The following is a 17,504-nucleotide window of genomic DNA, read 5'->3' as shown; positions in this document are numbered from 1 at the left end:
TTCCCTGTCACTGGGTTCCATTTTTCATTTGCTGCCCTCCACATCTTTGTATTTCACAGCCCATGGAATCTTGGCTTCAGAGAAATAAATGGGCCCAAGAGAGAGTTATATTTTAAGAAACAGAATGATGATCGCTCACTTAAATTTTAAGCTAATAATAAAATCTGAATGTAATTGGCCAGATCCTCCCAGCAAGGAGTGTGTGTAACCCATCATCTGGCCAACGTGAAAGTTTGGCACTCCTGTGGCATAGGATAGGCCACCCTCATACAGCCAGGGGGGAACCACTTAGGACCCTGGGGCCAAGAGAAGATTAAACATTGGGAAAATTCTGTGAGCAGATGGCAGACAAGGAAAGGTGGAAGGAGAATTGAAGAGTTATTTGTAGAACTATATGAATTGTGGAATGGCAGAGGGCATATCTAGCCTGCCTTTAAAAAATGCCCTTTCAACCCAATACCTCTCTAGCTACTGCCCTTCCTTCCTCTTCTTTTTCATAGCCAAGATTTTGAAGAGTGTACCCTTACTGGTCCCCCTTCTTACCTTCCACTTGCTCCCAATCTACTTCTTTTCGTTTCCAGCTCCTTCCCTTCCTAAACTGCTATCATCAAGATTACTGATGACTTTCTTGTTCAAAACAAAACAATAGAAACTTCAGTTTTATTTAACCTTTAACCATCATTTGACATGTTTTAATTTCTGTGACACTTCTCTCTCGTCAGTCCTTCTTGGTCTAAGATGTCTTGCTGTTCCTTCCATAGTCTCCTCTTCTTACTACACTTACTCTCTGTAGGGAATCCCAAGTATTTTTGTAGTTACATTATTCATATATCAATAATTCTTAAATATACATTAGTCCAGTTCTCCTTCCTGAGCTCTAGACTCCGTACGTCCCGTTTTCTCCTGAATGTTTCCTGTTATGTGGAATGTCCCCAAACTCTCGAATTCAGTGTGCCCAGTCACTCAAGCTTGCTTCTCCTGTCTGACTCCCCCCCCCCCTTTTTTTGCAAATGGCATCATGATATCCAGAGGCAGTCAAGCCAGAAAACTTGGTATTTCCTCTGTTAATAGCTTCCTTATTGACCTCCATGTTTCCAGTATTGTTCTTCTATACAAATAACAGCCAGCTTTGGTTTTAAAGAGTAATTCAGATTATATCAATCCTTGCTTAAAAGTTTTCAGTGGCTTTTCATGACAAGTAAAATCCAAACTTCTTCCCATGGCCCTTCCTGATTTGGCTCCTGCCTTTCTCTCATTGCTACCCTTTTGTTAACTCTTCCCCAGTGACTTTGGCCTTCTTTCCATCCCTCACCCATTTCAGAGCCTTTTGTTGTTTTGTTTCCTAGGATATTCCAGTTCCAGATTTTTGCCTTACTGGCTCCTTTTTCTGTGGTTGGTTTGAATGTAACTTTTCACAGACAAGTCTCTGCTGATCATCCCAAGGAATTCAGTGCTCTCCCTGCCCACCTGGATTGCTGTTTTGTGTTATACATTGGAATTTTCACTATCTGAAATTATCTTGTTTGTTTATGTTTTCATTGTTTGTCACTCTGCTTAGAATAGAAACTTTGCTTTGTTTATTACTATATCTCTGTTACTTCAGAGAGTGCCTGGAACATGGTGAGTAACCAAAAAATATTTTTTTAAGTGGAAAAAAAAAAAAGAAGAACAGTATACTTGGATCCTGACTGCTTACAGTTCTCTGAACTACAACATAGTTGCCCATTCTGCTTTCTCCACTTCTTTGCTCTCCTCTTTTCCCTTTTTCTTGGTTCAACTCCTGCTATCCTTCAGCATGTGACTTTGTTACCTCCTCCAGGAAGCTCTCTTTGATCTTATGAGTTAACACCTCCAGTAGATTCTATAGCACCCTATACATTATCCTTTTCAGAGTACATATGCAATTATCAGAAAAATTTTTGTTAGTCCATTAGACTTCTGCTAGGGATGGTGTTTTAGCTCAGTGGGAACCTGTTAAAATACACTTGAGAAACTGTACATAAAGAATTCTTTTGTGGAATTATTTGCTAAATCATAGAACCCTTTGGTAATGTAAATTAGCAGTCTCTCAGGTTCTTCCACTTGCCCAGTGTTGATTTTTAGACAGTGCGTTTTTTTTTTTAAAACATAGGAGCATACACAGACTTACTATAGAAAAAACTCATATCCTCACTAAAGTTTTCTATAAGAATAATAATAACATTAAATATGGTACCTACCACTTATTGTCTATTATATACCATGCATCTCTGACATAGATTGTCTTATTCACAAGTAGCTATATTATTCTCATTTTACATCTGCGGAAAGTGAGACTCATGTAGTAATCTGTAGCTAGTAAAATAAAGCTGGGATTTGAATCCAGGTCTCTGATTTTTAAGTCCAAGCTCTTTCTAACTACACCATGCTGCCCCCTATGGGACAAGCCCAGGTTTCAGTGCTGTTTATTAAAAATATCAATTATTATGGTAAGGCTTACAAAATGGGAACTCATAAGCTATAGCAGCGATTTTCAACCAGTAATAGTCAGGATTGAATATTTTACAAATTCTTGTGATAAACTGGTTGAAATTGCTGAACTATAGAATTAAGAAAGATGCTTTGAATGCCGTTATTTTAATTGACTAAAAAAAAAAAGGTACTAATTTCAACATGTCCTAGGCAAAAACATTATATTGCCTTTGACTAGTATGCTTTCTCTCTGTTTATAAGCATAAAGGTTGTTTTTGTAGAGATTTGTGGTTAGCATTTGCCATGTAAATTGAAACTTGATTCCCAAGAGTAGAGGTGACTTGTTAGATACCTCTTCCGGCTTGTTTGTAAGTTGTCTCCTGCTTGCTGTATCCATGGTGGTGCCAATCTACTTATTTGGTCTCAGTCTTTGGATTCTAGTTTATCCAGGGTTTCTCTCTTTTCCACCTCCCACCCCAGGACACTGGTGCCATGTGGATAAGAAGTTTACCATGAACTCTTAGTCAGGTGGACCTGCTTCCTATCTCATTCTTGTCAGACCTATTTCCTAGAGCAGTGGTTCTCAACCTTCTGGCCCTTTAAATACAGTTCTTCATGTTGTGACCCAACCATAAAATTATTTTCGTTGCTACTTCATAACTGTAATGTTGCTACTGTTATGAATCGTAATGTAAATATCTGATATGCAGGATGGTCTTAGGCGACTCCTGTGAAAGGGTTGTTTGACCGTCAAAAGGGTCGCGACCCACAGGTTGAGAACCGCTGTCCTAGAGACTGGGCCTGTTCTCCTTCCTTACCTGGTTTTGATCAGATTCCCTCACTGACTTGGCCTGCACATGGTACTGCAGCCCTCTCCATTCCACACTTCTGAGGCCTCATCCCTGCTGTGTGTCCTTTTGTATCTCAGAAACTTGGGATAGAACTGGGCTGAATCTTTTCTACTCTAAATGGCGTTGACCTCAGGTTACTGCCTTAGTTTCCTATCCCTCCGTTGCTCCAATTTTGTTCCCTCTATGCTTTTAGACTCAAACTGAGCAGTGTTTTCTAGTGCTTGATGGGACCAATGCCTTAGCAAAAAAGAACGTCATCAGTGGAGATAGGATTGAGAATATGCTGGTCTGAAATAGGTAACTTTAGATCATATTACTTACCACTCACTGCCTTTCTTCTGTGCATCTCTGGGGATGGGGATGGTGATGGAAGACAGTCTATATGGGATGATGTAGAGCTCATCTTCTTTAGGTTCTGCTCATCTGAGGGGTCTATAAGCTTAGTAATGGACAAGCCCGACATTGATTGTTTGTATCTTGCATACTGTAGAGCATCCATGATCCATCTCATTTCACGCCAAACTTCATCTATTTGCTTTGAAATAAAATGGTAAAGGACATTGTTATCAAACCAGTATGAAAAAGAAGTAAGTTTCCCCGAGGGTCCAAGATGATACATTTTGCACTGTATTGGTTTTGATCAAATAGCAAAAGACCTGGATTCCAGCTGGGATCCACCACTTATTAGCTCTCTAACAATCTTTGCTAAGTCACTTCACCTCTTTGAGCCTTCGTTGCCTTATTTGTGAAATGTGGACAAAACATCTCCCCTTTTATACCTCACAAAACTGCTAAGATTATTGGGTGAAATGATGAATCTGAAAGTGCTTTGTAAAAACTACATATGAAGTGTTATTAATTTTCAGCATATAATGAAAATATTCCCTATAGGGCCTTAATCTATACTTAAAGAATATTCTTTAAAGAATATCCCTAAACCTGGTGCTCCCAACAGAGTAGAATCTGAAACTGTGACAGTCAGCCATGCTCAGAGTGACTAGTTGTGAACTAGTGAATGGCACTGCGTGGTTGATAGCCATTTCCCCTTGCTTTCTAGTTCTGTTCTGCCCTAGAGTGACAGGACTCGGCAGAGTATTCAGGGCTGGTAATGAGAGCATAAGTTTGAGCTTCAGGCTTTGTTACACAGTGAGTTGGGCAGGAGGGTCAGCAGTGGGCAGGCCCATGAGGAGGCACTAAGCATTAAAAAGGGGAAGTCTGAATGAAGTCCAGCCAGAGTGGGAATCCCAGACAAGACTCAGACCAATTTTCTTGATGGAATTGTTGCTCTCTCATCTGGCTCTAATTGCTCCTACCTTATGTAACATACTCTTGTCTCAGTGTTGTTTTAAAGGCACGACGTGACTGTGGACAGTTTTTAGAGTGCCAGCTAAGGCAGGGACTGTGCTTCTGTATCTGTTACTCTTGGCTGTGCAGAATAAAATAGGTGGGTACTCAATAAATGATTGCTCAGGGAATGAATAAATGAATGAATGAATGAATGAATGAATTAGTGGTTCCCTAAAGATCTCTACCATCAAACAGAGTTACTATGAGGATTAAGTAAGATGATGTGGATGAGTGCACTTTATAAACTGTACATTATTATAAAATTATCAGTTGTTGCAATGACAATTGTAATTATTGTAATGGGCTGAATTTGGCCTCTCAAGTTATATGTCCATGTTCTAATCCCTGGAATTTGTGAATATGACATACTAGAGGCCCGATGCATGAATTCGTGCACAGGTTGGGTCCCTAGGCCTGGCTGGTGATCAGGGCCATCTCATCCAGTCCTGATCAGGGCTGGGCTGATCGGGGCCTGCTGGCCAGGGGGAGGGATGGACCATGGGAGGTTGGCCGGCCGGTTGCGGGGCAGGAGGGGCCGCGTGAGGTTGGCCAGCCAGCCCTGATCAGGGTCAATCAGGGCTGGCTGGCAGGGGGGAGGAACTGGCTGGAGGGAGGGACTAGGGGAAGTTGGCCGGCCATGGGAGGTTGGCTGTGGGAGCACACTGACCACCAGGGGACAGCTCCTGTGTTGAGCGTCTGCCCCTGGTGGTCAGTGCACATCATAGTGACTGGTCAGTCGGTCATTCTGGTTGTTCGGTTGTAATGGTTGCTTAAGCTTTTTATTTATATATATAAGGCCCAGTGCATGAAAATTCATGCACTGAAGTGGGGGTGTCCCTCAAACTTGCCTGCTCCCTCTCACAGTCCAGGAGCCCTCAGGGGCGGGAGGCAACCCGGTGATCAGGGCAAGGCGATGCCACATCACACCTCTGCTGCTGCCACTGCCAGCAACGCAAGCCTCAGCCAGCCCTGGTTACCTGAGCCTCGGGCGGCCCTGGGTAGGTCCTCCTTATTGGCTCTGGGTGCTGCCATCTTTGATGACGTGAGGGTCAATTAGCATATTCTCTCTTTATTAGATAGGCTATAGACTAGAGACCTGGTGCATGAAATTCGTGCACTCAGGGGAGTCCCTCAGCCTGGCCTGTACCCTCTCACAGTCCAGGAGCCCTTGGGGGATGGCTGACTGATGACTTAGGCCCATTCCCCATAGGGAGTGGGCCTAAGCTTTCAGTCAGACATCCTTAGCGCTGCTGCGGAGGCAGGAGAGGCTCCTGCCACCGCTGCTGCGCTAGCCAGCCATGTGCCTGGCTTCTGGCTGAGCGGTGCTCCCCTGTGGGAATGCAGTGACCACCAGGGGGCAGCTCCTGCATTGAGCGTCTGCCCCCTAGGGGTCAGTGTGCATCATAGCGAACAGTCGTTCTGCTGTTCGGTCAATTTGCATATTAGCCTTTTATTATATAGGATGATAATAGAGTAAAAACTACCTTATATGGCAAAAGATGTGATTGATTAAGTTAAGGATTTTGAGAGGAGGAGTTTATCCTGGATTATCTGGGTGGGACCTAATTCCAATGATAAATGTCCTCATAAAGACATTCCTATATGAGTGAGGCAGAGGGAGATTTGGCAGACAGAAGACGAGGAAGCAGTGTGGCTGCACAAGCAGAGGTTGAAGTGATGTGGCCACAAGTCAAGAAGCTGGGAGAAGCAGAGAGCAGATTGTCCTGTACAGCCTACCTAGGACATGTGGCCCTCTCAACACCTTAATTTCAGATTTCTGGCCTCCAGAATGGTGACAATAAGTTTCTCTCATGTTAAGCCACCCTGTTTGTGGGAATTTGTTACAGCAGCCACAGAGAACTAATTACAATTATTAATAGTAACTACTTGTTTTCTTTGGATAAGATTGTTTTTGCCTATTGCTGAGGATGGATAGTGAGATGTAGTGTAGAAAAATTTTTAAAATTATGTGTAGAAACAATGTTTATTTTCTAAATTTTCTCAGTGATGAAGTGAAGAGGTATTAACTGAAGAAAAATTAAAAGCATAGGTACAGAGAAACCTGTGGACTGAATTTTACAGACTTAGCTAAGTAGCTTTAAAAGAAGTACAATTTTCACCCATTTTACCTTATACTGTTGATCTAAAAATAACTGACAACATAATCCCCCTGACTTTAAGGTCCAAATTCAGCTTCTAAAGACTTGCTGACATATTTTTAAAAAGAAAGACCATGAACTCCCTAGGTCTATTGGTTAAAAGTTCTGCATCCATTTCTCACCCTGCCTTTTAAAAATTTTGGTTTTCATCCCATGAATTACACCCCTTTCTCTGTACTCAGGCAAGATAATATTTTTATTAAAATGTAAAGGTGATTGGTTTTCTCAGAGCACAGTTACAAGGTGCTTGAGGGGATGATAGATTGGCTATATTTAATGAGCTGTGTTTCTATTACAGCTTAGGAGCATTTGAAGCATTACAGTATATAAATTATAGCCTAATTGCCCTTTAAGCTTTAGCAGCTCAAACTATGCTGAACTCCAAGTCTCTGCACTTTGACATTTCTGCTGCATGTGCTGTCTATAAAGCCTGTCTACCTTATCTATGATTTTCTGCACCTCCCTGGTCTAGCCCTCCCCCTTTCTGGCCACACTCCTTGGCTTCTTTTCCTCACTGTATTTACATAGACTCCCTTGCTCTTTACAATGTTTGGTTTGTGTAGTAACTTCAACACTGTCTTAGATCTGGAATCATACAAATGCTCTTGTGGCTGGCGGTTGCCTCTGCAAGTTATCGTGTGTGGTGGGCTGAGCTGTTAATGCCAATGGGTGAGTGGCTACAGCTGGTTTTCATTCTGAGCAAGAGACTGAGAAGCCCCAAACAGATAAGGGGATAGGTAATATCATATTGTCTTCCGCCAGTTAAGGTATCCATGCTGTATGGAACAAGGCATCGCATGGAAGGCTAAGGGTACAGAGAGGTGGTCTGGTTTTATCCTGGCCAAGAAGTGGTTTTTTGAACCCTTTGGAAATTGGCTTTTATCCACATCTTTGTGTACCTGGCTGGGTGGAAGGAGTATGTAGAGGGGCTCTCAGGTTACCTGCTTTGGGAGACCAGAGCAGGCTAGAACTTTGAAGAATTCCTGGCCTGGCCTGCCTTTATCCATCCCACTTAATGGTGCAGTGAAAGGGAAGGAGAAAAAGGCAGTGGAGCCCAAATCTGGGTGACAAAGAAAGGAGCAAGCGTGGTAGCATCAGGGAGTAAGACTGTGGTGGGGAACTCCTGGAGGGGTTTGAGAATGTGACAGCCGGGAAAAATTCAGCCTTCTTGTTGGATGAACTGACTGAATTCAGGGAGGCTTAACGTGGAATAAAGCAGAAACCGAACCTAAGGCATGGTTAAAATATGCTTCTCTAAAAATATCTATGGTGGTTAAAGAAGCTATGAAATGTTAGAGTCAACCAGGCTCTTAGTAGTCATCTAGTCCAGCAGTTGCCAACCTTTTTGACCTCACGGACCACCAGTGGTCTGCGGACCACGGGTAGGTGACTGCTGATCTAGTCCAATCCTTTCATTTTACATGTGAGGAAATTGAAGACCCTGGAGATCAAATGAATTGTTCCATACTCCAAGGTTTATCAGAAGATTCCAGACTAAAAATGTATGTTGATTGACTTCTGGTCATTAGTTTTACTCTTTTCCACTGTCTCTTATATTAGGTTCAAAAAATAAGCCAGTCTTTCATATTGTCCTTATGCTTCATTCTTCCTTTTCTCCCTCACCCTCACCCCCACTCCTGTCTGTGTCCCACTTTTACTGGAAAAAATAAATGATGTAAATGTTTTGATTTTTTAAATGGTACATTCCCAGGTCAAGAGAACAAGTAACTTCCTAAAAGGTTGATTTCTTTAGTTTGAGACGTCACCTGAGATATCTCATTTACAGGATGAGAGAACTTGGATAGGATTTGCCTGCTTACCACTTTGCAAGTATATTACAATATCTTCTTCCTGAGTACTTAATAAATTCCAGGTCTTGCATATTCATATTTCAAAGCATTTTCCCTTCTTATTAATGAGTGAAAAATGAATATATAAGTTATTACATACTTAATGTGCAGGCATTTTGCTGGGTGCTTTACATGATTATCTTGTTGAATTCTCTCAATAACATTATGAGCTAGTGTTGTTATTATCATCCCTGTTTTACAGATGAGGTTGGGAGTTAGAGAAATTTATTTGCTCAGTTCATAGTATTTTCTCATCTTAGGTAGCCATTATTTCTCGCTGGATGGTTCTAATAGCTTTGTATGTGGTTTTCCTGCACTTAGTCTTCTCCTTAAATCCAGGAATGATATGCAAATTATGTAGTGAGCATGGCCATTGAGAATGGGTGCTTACTATAAACAGCCAGTATGGCCACACCCCTGCGCACAGGAGGACTATCCTGCCCTGCTTGAATCTATACTAAACATCTATGAGAACCTATAATAATTTACCTTCTCCAAAACTTTGACCAGGTCCCTACTCTCTGCAGAATAAAGTGCAAATTTCTTACCCTGGTTTTTATTAAAACCCTTGTAATCTGATCTCATTGCTACTTTTATTCTTTCCCAGTTTCTTACTACCACCCTTCACTCAATTTATGCCCCAACTTATCTTGACTACTTACTCATCATTCCCAAGTACTATTTTTTCTATACTTTCTGCCTTGTTTGTTTATAATTTTTCTTTGGATTCCCCCATCCTCCAAAGTCTGTTTCTCCTCATGATAGTTTAGCCTATCTCCCTAGGCCCAGTTTAGTTCTCAGATATCAGTTACATGCTCTATAGTAACCTCTCTTATACCCACAAGAGTAAGTTCATTTTTATTTCTTTGTGTTGATACAGTTTTTTAAAAATTTCTCTTTTGGCACCTAATTCATTTTACGATTGTATTTATACACATTTCTTGTCTCCCCTAATGAATTTTAAACTCTCAAAGGTTAGGGACCATGCCTAATTCAACTTTATATTTCCCTTACAGTGCCTGACAACTGGATGCTCAATAAATATTTATCATAGTGATATTTATCACAGAGCTATTGCTATTGTACTCATTTTGTGTATTGGGTAACTATAGGCAGAAAGATCATAAGATTTGTCCAAGGGATTTAGAGGCAATGTCAGACCAGATTTGCATTTTCTCGATGACTAGTTAGTACCTCTACCACAAGACCCTGAGGTGGTTACTGTGAGGTCTTCCCAGACAAGACCATGGACAGGGAATACATTTTTCTAACCTCTGTAGCTACATATTAAAGTGTCAAAGAAAGTGTCAAAATGCTGTGAGAAAGAAATTCAAAGCACAAGGAATCTTAAGTCCAGTGTGATTTGGGTTAACATAAACTAGCGGATCATTCTCTTCTCTTTTTCTGTGGGTTAAGAGTTAATTAATACAGTGTTTCTGTTGGATTTGTCAGTGGGCTACTAGATAAGAATAATATTCTGATCACTACTTCTTGTGGCAGTGATTTTTCTCTCTCCATGGGAAACCACTGCTACCCGCGACAGTGGCTGATGCAGCTCTTAGTAACACTGTGATTTAACTCTAGGTTTTTTTTAAGCCTTTGTTTAAAAATGCACATTTTTCTGAGTTCTGGATTTTCACCAAATCAACAGGCTCCTTGCACACTGTGGTCTTTAAATTAGCCCAGCTGGCTGTTCTTTCTCATCCCCTCCACCCTGCCTTTTCTTCCTTCCTTTCACCTCAGAAGAAACAAACTATTACCTGAATGAAATCTAAAACTTGCTGGTGTCTTTGTTTGGCAGCTGCAACCTCGCTGTCTGAGATCGCTTCCCTCAGGGACTGTTGGGTATTCAGAGAATCCAGCTCCACAACAGCAGAAAGGCGGCAATACAGACTAATAAATTTCTCTCTGTAGCTGCAAAAATGAACTGGAAAATGGACAAGCAAAATAAAACATGTTAAGATCTGGTATCAAAATAGAGAAATTCATACCTCAGAGAAAATAAGTTGAATGAAAACATGATTTATTAATCCTATCAGTGGAAAATATTAAGCCATAAATAAATTATAAATGTGCTCTTAAGGAGCCAGTTGTCTGGTTTGAGTCAGACAGTATTCCTTTTTAAGGTTTACCAAGTCCTGGAAAGGTATGGGGAAATGGGGTTGGCTCAAGCTGCAGTTTATGATGTTCAGCCCCTAAAGTTGGGGCTGAAGATATATACACATATATACGTATATATCATATATAAATTATTTATATATTGGGGAAATGAGTTTGCTTATCACTTTAAAGAAAAAAGCCAGATAACAATTGGAAATTTAGTTTTGAATCCCATGTCTGATTTCCAGTATGTATTTTGTACTGGTATGCTTCTTTCCCAGACCAGAAGTCCCAGAAGATAGGAGAAATGTTTATCTCAGGGTATCTTTTGCCTGGCTGGTAAAGTTCCCTAAGGATCTAGTATGATGGATTTAATCCTCTTCCTGCCCCTCTGCTCCTCAGCTTCTCTGGACAGATGATAAGAGTGGATGCCTTAACAGACCATATTTTTTTTCCCAGCAGATTTGGTCTTCCTCCCTCAAAAGACAGCAGGCCAAAGGCCAGGGTCAACAGTCTAACCTTCATCTCCATCATGGAGGAGGGAGACAGGAGTGTGGGACTCAGCCTGGCACAGACAGCCTGAGATGGTCAGATTCTCCATACTTCTCTGACTAGCTGTGATCACGTAACCATTTTAGATGGCACTGGAATGAGGAACGCCATTCAGATAGTGTAGTACCAGTGTCTTCCTGGCCATTGTTGAATTTGGAGACTCACTCTCTAGAAACCTCACTCTGTACTTCTGACCTATATCAATATGTTCCATGCTTTGGAAATAGGGTTGTTATAATGCAACAAATAGGTGGAAACATTTTCATTCTGGCTTTCGGTGAGGAAGTTTAGGAGGAAGATCTAATTACTTCCTTTGGGCCTCTTCACTGTTGATTCATGAGACCTAGTAAGGAAGCTAAAAATCACAGGACCTTAAAATGGGGCATCTGGTCATCTCTGCACCTCACCGAGGAAGCCCTACTTCTCTGCTTTTTGAGAAATCTGTAGGACTCTACATTTCCCTTCTTACAGTTGCCTGCTTCCTTGCTTGATTTCCTCTTAGAGTGAATCTCAGGTAGGTGTGAGGGTAGCCTGCTCTGTTTGTATTTCCTCAGGTGGAAGTGGAGGAGAATGGGGTGAGGGCTTCAGTGGCCCATTTTAACTCTAGCTGTGCACATTTCAAGGAGGTAATTCTTACTCAGGTAGTCTCAGTTTTGGGGTGTTGATTTTTTTCTCGTGTCAGATCCTTCCTTCCTACTTCCTCTACTCTAATACTTCCTTGCCTTACTCACAGAAGAACTGATTTCATATAGCCTCTTAGTAAATAACCAACTATTTCGCTCTTCCCAAATGATCTACTTTTCCCAGCTTAATGGCCATAGAGCTCTCTCTTGACTTCAGGATCAAATCTAAACATCTAATTGCCATAAGGAAAGTTCCTTTCAATCTAGGATTTGAATTTATCTTCAATCTTTCATTTTGCACCACTCTCCATCTTCCACTTCCACTCACATTGACCCAAGCTGAACTTATGTAAGTCCTTTTGTACTCATATGCTTTTAAACATGCCTTTTCCTTGCCCTCAAATACCCTACTTTAAGTACCTTCGGGTCAGCTTCATCTGATACTTGAATGTCTTCTCAGTAAAGTCTTCACTGACACCTCTTCCCCTCCAAACACAATTAGTTTCTTTCTCTTTTGTTCTCCTAGGGCACTAGTTTCCAAATGCATCAGGACACTTATCCTGCTTTATTGTAATTATGTGTTTAACTGACTGCCTTGGTATTAAATTGCTTTGAGGGCAAGAACCATGCCTCCTATTAATTTTTATTTCCTCAAAACCTGGAACATTATAGCTTCTCAATTAATGATTATTGACTGAACAATAACAAAAAATGTACTGATCTGAAGAGGGCAGACCTTTCCTCTTGCCCTCTGTTCTCTTTTCTCACTATACTCTTGATTTTCCTGTTTTAAAAGATGTATTCCAGGAGTCACCATTATTTTGTAGCTTACTCTTGACACTTGTAGCTCCCTGAATGTCTCTTTATACCTTTCTGGGAGGGATTACATCTTGTTAGTACTTGACAGATGCCCTCTCATTGGCTGCAGAGTGAAGAAAGTGAGGTGTCTCACAGGCTGCCTTTTCAAACCAAGTTGTTAAAAAAAATCTCTTTTCCCTTCTTTCTAAAATGTGACTTGGAAGATAGGGAGAGGGCCTGAAGAATTACTTTAAAAGAAGCACTATCAGTTTCATCTAAATTCTAAAACACTAGGGCGTCCACAATTTTCTCTTGTGTCTCCTTGTGGTAGGAGTCTTGGATCAATGGGTGGTCTCAGAGTGCCCACACCACCTGTGCCACTCACCACAGTGACCTATGAGGACATTTCAACTACAGCACTGCACTTTCCTGCTCTAGTGGTTTTTATCCAGAGTCTTTAATGTTACTTTAACAAATATTACTTTAACATAGTCTTTTGTGGTTTAGCAATGATACATTTGGTAGCCATCACTGAGGAGGGGAAGATAGACTGGAAGCTTCTAATTCTTTTCTAATGTGAATCACATGCATTTTACAGACAAAATGGTATAAGGGTAAATAATGCATTATCTGGGCCACATTACTAATTTGTTAGTAATTTACAAAGTAAGACTCATTTTCTGTGGTGTTGTCTCTCTCTTTTCTCAATATAAGATAGTGACAGACTATAAAATGCAGTTGGCACCAATACTGGAAGCCAGATTGGAGTATAGTAGAGTAGAAAGTACTCAAGCTTAGGTATCAGACAGAACTGGGTTTGAATCATTGTTCTGCCACTCACTACCTGCATGAACTTCTGGGAGCCTCCGTTTTCTCATATTTAAGTCAGGGATAATAATGCCTCCCTAGGATTAAGTGATATATATATCCCACCACAACATGTGGCACATATAAGATACCAAATAAATGTTTATTCACACCCCTATCCCATCCTTCTAGGAAGCATGAGACATTGAGTAGTCAGAGTATTAGAACAGGATTGAGATGAGAATATTCTCCCTAAAGATCTCTAACTCAGTAAAGTTCTAATCAGTCTGGGTCATACAGCCTAGTTTGGAGGCTAAGGAATCAGCAAGATTACCTCCTGGGGTCACTTTTAGTTCCATGATTCTTTGCCAAGATGTCAGAAAGAACTTGGGCACAAAATGACCCTCTAACGATTCCTGGTAGTAAATGAGTTGACAGTTGAAATTCAGGAATGGTATTCTAAATCATGAAAAATGGGCATCAGGAATGAGGGTTGAGGCTGTGCCATTTCTTGTAAGCCTGTGGCCTGGATTCCATTAGGCTCAATGCCTGGATATCCCACAGGCACCTCAAAACTCATCATTTGTCAAACTGAACTCATCATCTTTCCCTTCCCCCAAACCTGTTCCTCCCCTCATAATTCCTATTTTGGTAGATGGCAACATTATCCATCTCAGCACCCTATTCAGACTCTCTGGCTCCTCCATCTTGCTCTTCAACCACATTAAATCAATCACAAAGTCCTATTGATTTTAACTCCTAAAATCCTCTTGCCTCTGCTTTCCCTTCTACACCCCTATTGTGGCAACCTTGGTGTGGGTTCTTATCATTGTCCACATGGACAACGCCACTCTCTTAACTGTCTCATTGCCTCTAGTCTCAGCTCTTTGTGTGTGTGTTTTGGTTATCTTGCAATCCATCCTTCACAGAACTGCTAAAAACCAATAAAATAATATTATTCCTTTTGTTAAATCTTTTAATGACTTCCCATTGCCTATTGGATAAAGTCTAACATCTGTAGGATGGTATAAGTAGCTCTTGGTGATTTGGACCTTTTAAATTTTCCTGTCACTCTTCAGATGCCTTAAGCATCTGTCACAATGAGCTACTAAGAATATACTTATTTGGGCTCCATTTTCCCAGGTCTCCAAGCCTTTGTGCATGCTGTTCCTTCTGCTTTAAGTGACTTTTTTTTTTCTGCTCTGCCTTGTCTTTCATTTTCTGGATATTTGTTTATCTTTCAAGACCTAGTTCATATGTTACCTCTCTAAGAAAGGATTAGGTGTCTTTCCTCTGAAATTCAACAGCCTATCTCTTACAACGGTGCTTTCGTTGTATTGGGACTGTTGGTATAGATGTCTGTAGCCTCTACTGGACTCTAGGCTTCTGATAGGCAGATTGTGTCCTACTAATGTCCTTACGTCCAGCCCTGGCATAGGACTTGGCATAGTGGAAACTCAGTAAATATTTATTGAATGAAGGAAGTAGCCAAGCACTGAAGTACAAAATACATACCAGACTTAAAATTAAAAAAAAAAAGAAATCCCCCAGTTTTTTAATCTTGTTAGTCCAATCACTATGAATCATAGACCCAAGGAAATCAATAAAAATTAGCTTTCCTCATCATAGGGCTGCTGTCAATGTTGACTGCTCACAGGGTCAAGGCAGGGCAACCTCCTTAGTGCAGGCAAGGCAAATTCTCAAGAGGCCACATCCCTGGACAGAGTTTCTAAGGGCTCATGATACTCCTTTTCCTTTTGTTTCTGGAACAGTATAAATAGTGACCTTTGTCAGCCCCCAGCACATGCTTTATTACTGCAGAGGAGTGCTATCCTGCTTTTATCCAAAGGATGGGGGAGTGTCAGCCCTCAGGCTGTGGAGGGGGAATAGGTCTGAACTGTGTACTTGGTTGCCTCAGCTCAGCCCTGCTCACAGAGATCTCACAACATCCTATGTAACAGTCTCTTTCCCCCACAATTAACTGTGGAGAAACACTTTATGGGTCTGCCCTAGCCTAGTCTTTACTCCAGGACGCAGAGGGCTAAGCTCTTTATTGTTTTGTCCTTGCTAGATCTATTTAGTGCTGGAATAGGCCCAGATGCAGTTTTCCATAGCTGGTTAGCAAGTTATTTATGATTCACTAAGGCCACTGGCAGAAACATGGTCAGTCTGCCAAATCTCAAATACTTCCATCGGGGCAGGGATGGCTTACACTAGTCAAACTGAGATATAGTGTAATGCTTTATTCTGTTGTAATTTACATATGCCCATAATTTTCACCTTTTCAGGCTTTGTTTGAATTTCCCGTGTTGTCAATACAGTTTTCTGAGTTCTGGTTGAATTTCCAACAACCGTCTCTTTCTCAGAAATGCTTAGCGTATGTGTTGACCTTTTACTTTGGACCTATCTAGGGAAGAAAGGAGTTCCTACTTCTAAGAAACAAGTAAAAATTGCTTAGCATTTTTTAAAGAAGGGCTTAGGCCCACTATAGCAGGTTCTTAGCAGTTGCTATAGAAAATGATATTAATGCTTAGTGGGCTATGATAATCTATCTCTGGGGAAGCTCTGATTACTTGGGGATAAGATTCTTACTAAGGCCCAGCAATATTTTAAAAATTGTTGCTGGTGGTGCTGAAGTACAGTAAGCATTGTACTAGGGTGCATTAATTTCCTGCTACTGCCAACATTTCCTCCTGATCCGTAGAAAAGACTAATAGAATAGTGTATGCCAATGGAACCAAGCCCAGCTAAGTGGTCTTTCCTGGAAGCTTACATGGTGCTCATTAATCAGCTGGATCACCAATGATATGATAATAAAGGAGGACCAGGAGGGCAAGAAGGTACGTTTTACTATAGGAAGAAACATATTAAAGTTAGGAACTATTGAGACTCAGGCTTTGATTGGGGACCTGGTTTTCATAGGTGAAAAATAGTATTTGATGGTCTTACATTGCTTTTAGTATTAAGTAAGGCAGGTCAAAGAGATAAGAACTGTTGGATTCTGTTACTATGCTAACCACATCCCTATTTCTGTAAATTCCTAAAATGTCTTTCCCTCTGTGTTCTAGGCAGTACTACTTCAAGTGTGGTGCATGGACTGGCAGCACCAGTGTCAGCTGAGAGCTTGTTAGAAATGCACATTGTCCCGTCCCTTTCCCAGACCTTCTGACTCAGCATCTCTGGAGTGGGGCTCCAGGAATCTGTTTTATTAGCAGGCTCTCCAAGTGATTCTCATGCACATTAAAGTTTGAAAAGCATTGTTCTAGGGTATCATATCCTAAGTATGTTTTCTGTGGGTTTTTAGTAAATGCCATGCCAAAAATAGTCCCAGTCATTGTCAAATGAATTTGGAAAATGCAGAGTTAAACAAAGTTAAGCTTTTTAATTTTATTTTTGTGTGTGTGGGGGGTGGACTACCAGATTTTGCAGAGCTTTTTAATATGTTACTCTACTGTTCACAATTCTCCATTGGGTTCTAGGCACACATAAAGTGAAATCTAAAATTCTCATCATGGACTGTGATGTACTGCATGGTCTGGCCCCTATTGACTCTAATCTCATTTTCTATCTCTGTTGCTTTTGCTTACTACACTCCGCCTACAATGCTCTCCTAGCCAGACACACTCTTACTTTAAGGCCTTTGCACTTGCTGTTCTCATTGCATGAAAATCTCAGATCTCTGTTCAAATGTATCTTTTGCAAAGAGGCCTTCCCAGGTCATCCTGTATAAAATTGTTTTCTCCTGTCACTTCACTCCAGTCCCACACCCTGATTTATTTTTCTCTATAGCCCTCCCTTACTGTCTGACATTTACAATATTATTATTATTTTTACAATATTATTTTTTTTTTATTGATTGATTTACTATTTGTCTACTTCACTAGAAGGTAAACTCCCTGAAGAGTTTGTTCATTGCTGATTCTTCACTACCTAGAATAGTGCTTGGCACATAGCAAGTTACTTAAG

General features: G+C 40.9%; 1 protein-coding gene across 1 annotated transcript in view; it reads right to left on the bottom strand.

The window, feature by feature from the left end:
- Positions 1-17,504, bottom strand: part of ANKFN1 (ankyrin repeat and fibronectin type III domain containing 1) — a 220,662-nt gene that overhangs the window by 5,837 nt on the left and 197,321 nt on the right. Inside the window, exons 17-18 of the mRNA XM_006758689.1 lie at positions 10,419-10,585; positions 3,624-3,837 (exon numbers count right to left, since the gene is read on the bottom strand). Of these exons, the coding sequence (XP_006758752.1) occupies positions 3,624-3,837; positions 10,419-10,585 (381 nt within the window). The remainder of the gene's footprint in view (positions 1-3,623; positions 3,838-10,418; positions 10,586-17,504) is intronic.

Source organism: Myotis davidii, unplaced genomic scaffold, assembly GCF_000327345.1.
Source record: "Myotis davidii unplaced genomic scaffold, ASM32734v1 scaffold595, whole genome shotgun sequence".
NCBI lineage: Eukaryota > Metazoa > Chordata > Mammalia > Chiroptera > Vespertilionidae > Myotis > Myotis davidii.
The sequence above is the reverse complement of the archived record's forward strand: the minus strand, read 5'-3'. Positions and strand labels throughout refer to the sequence as shown.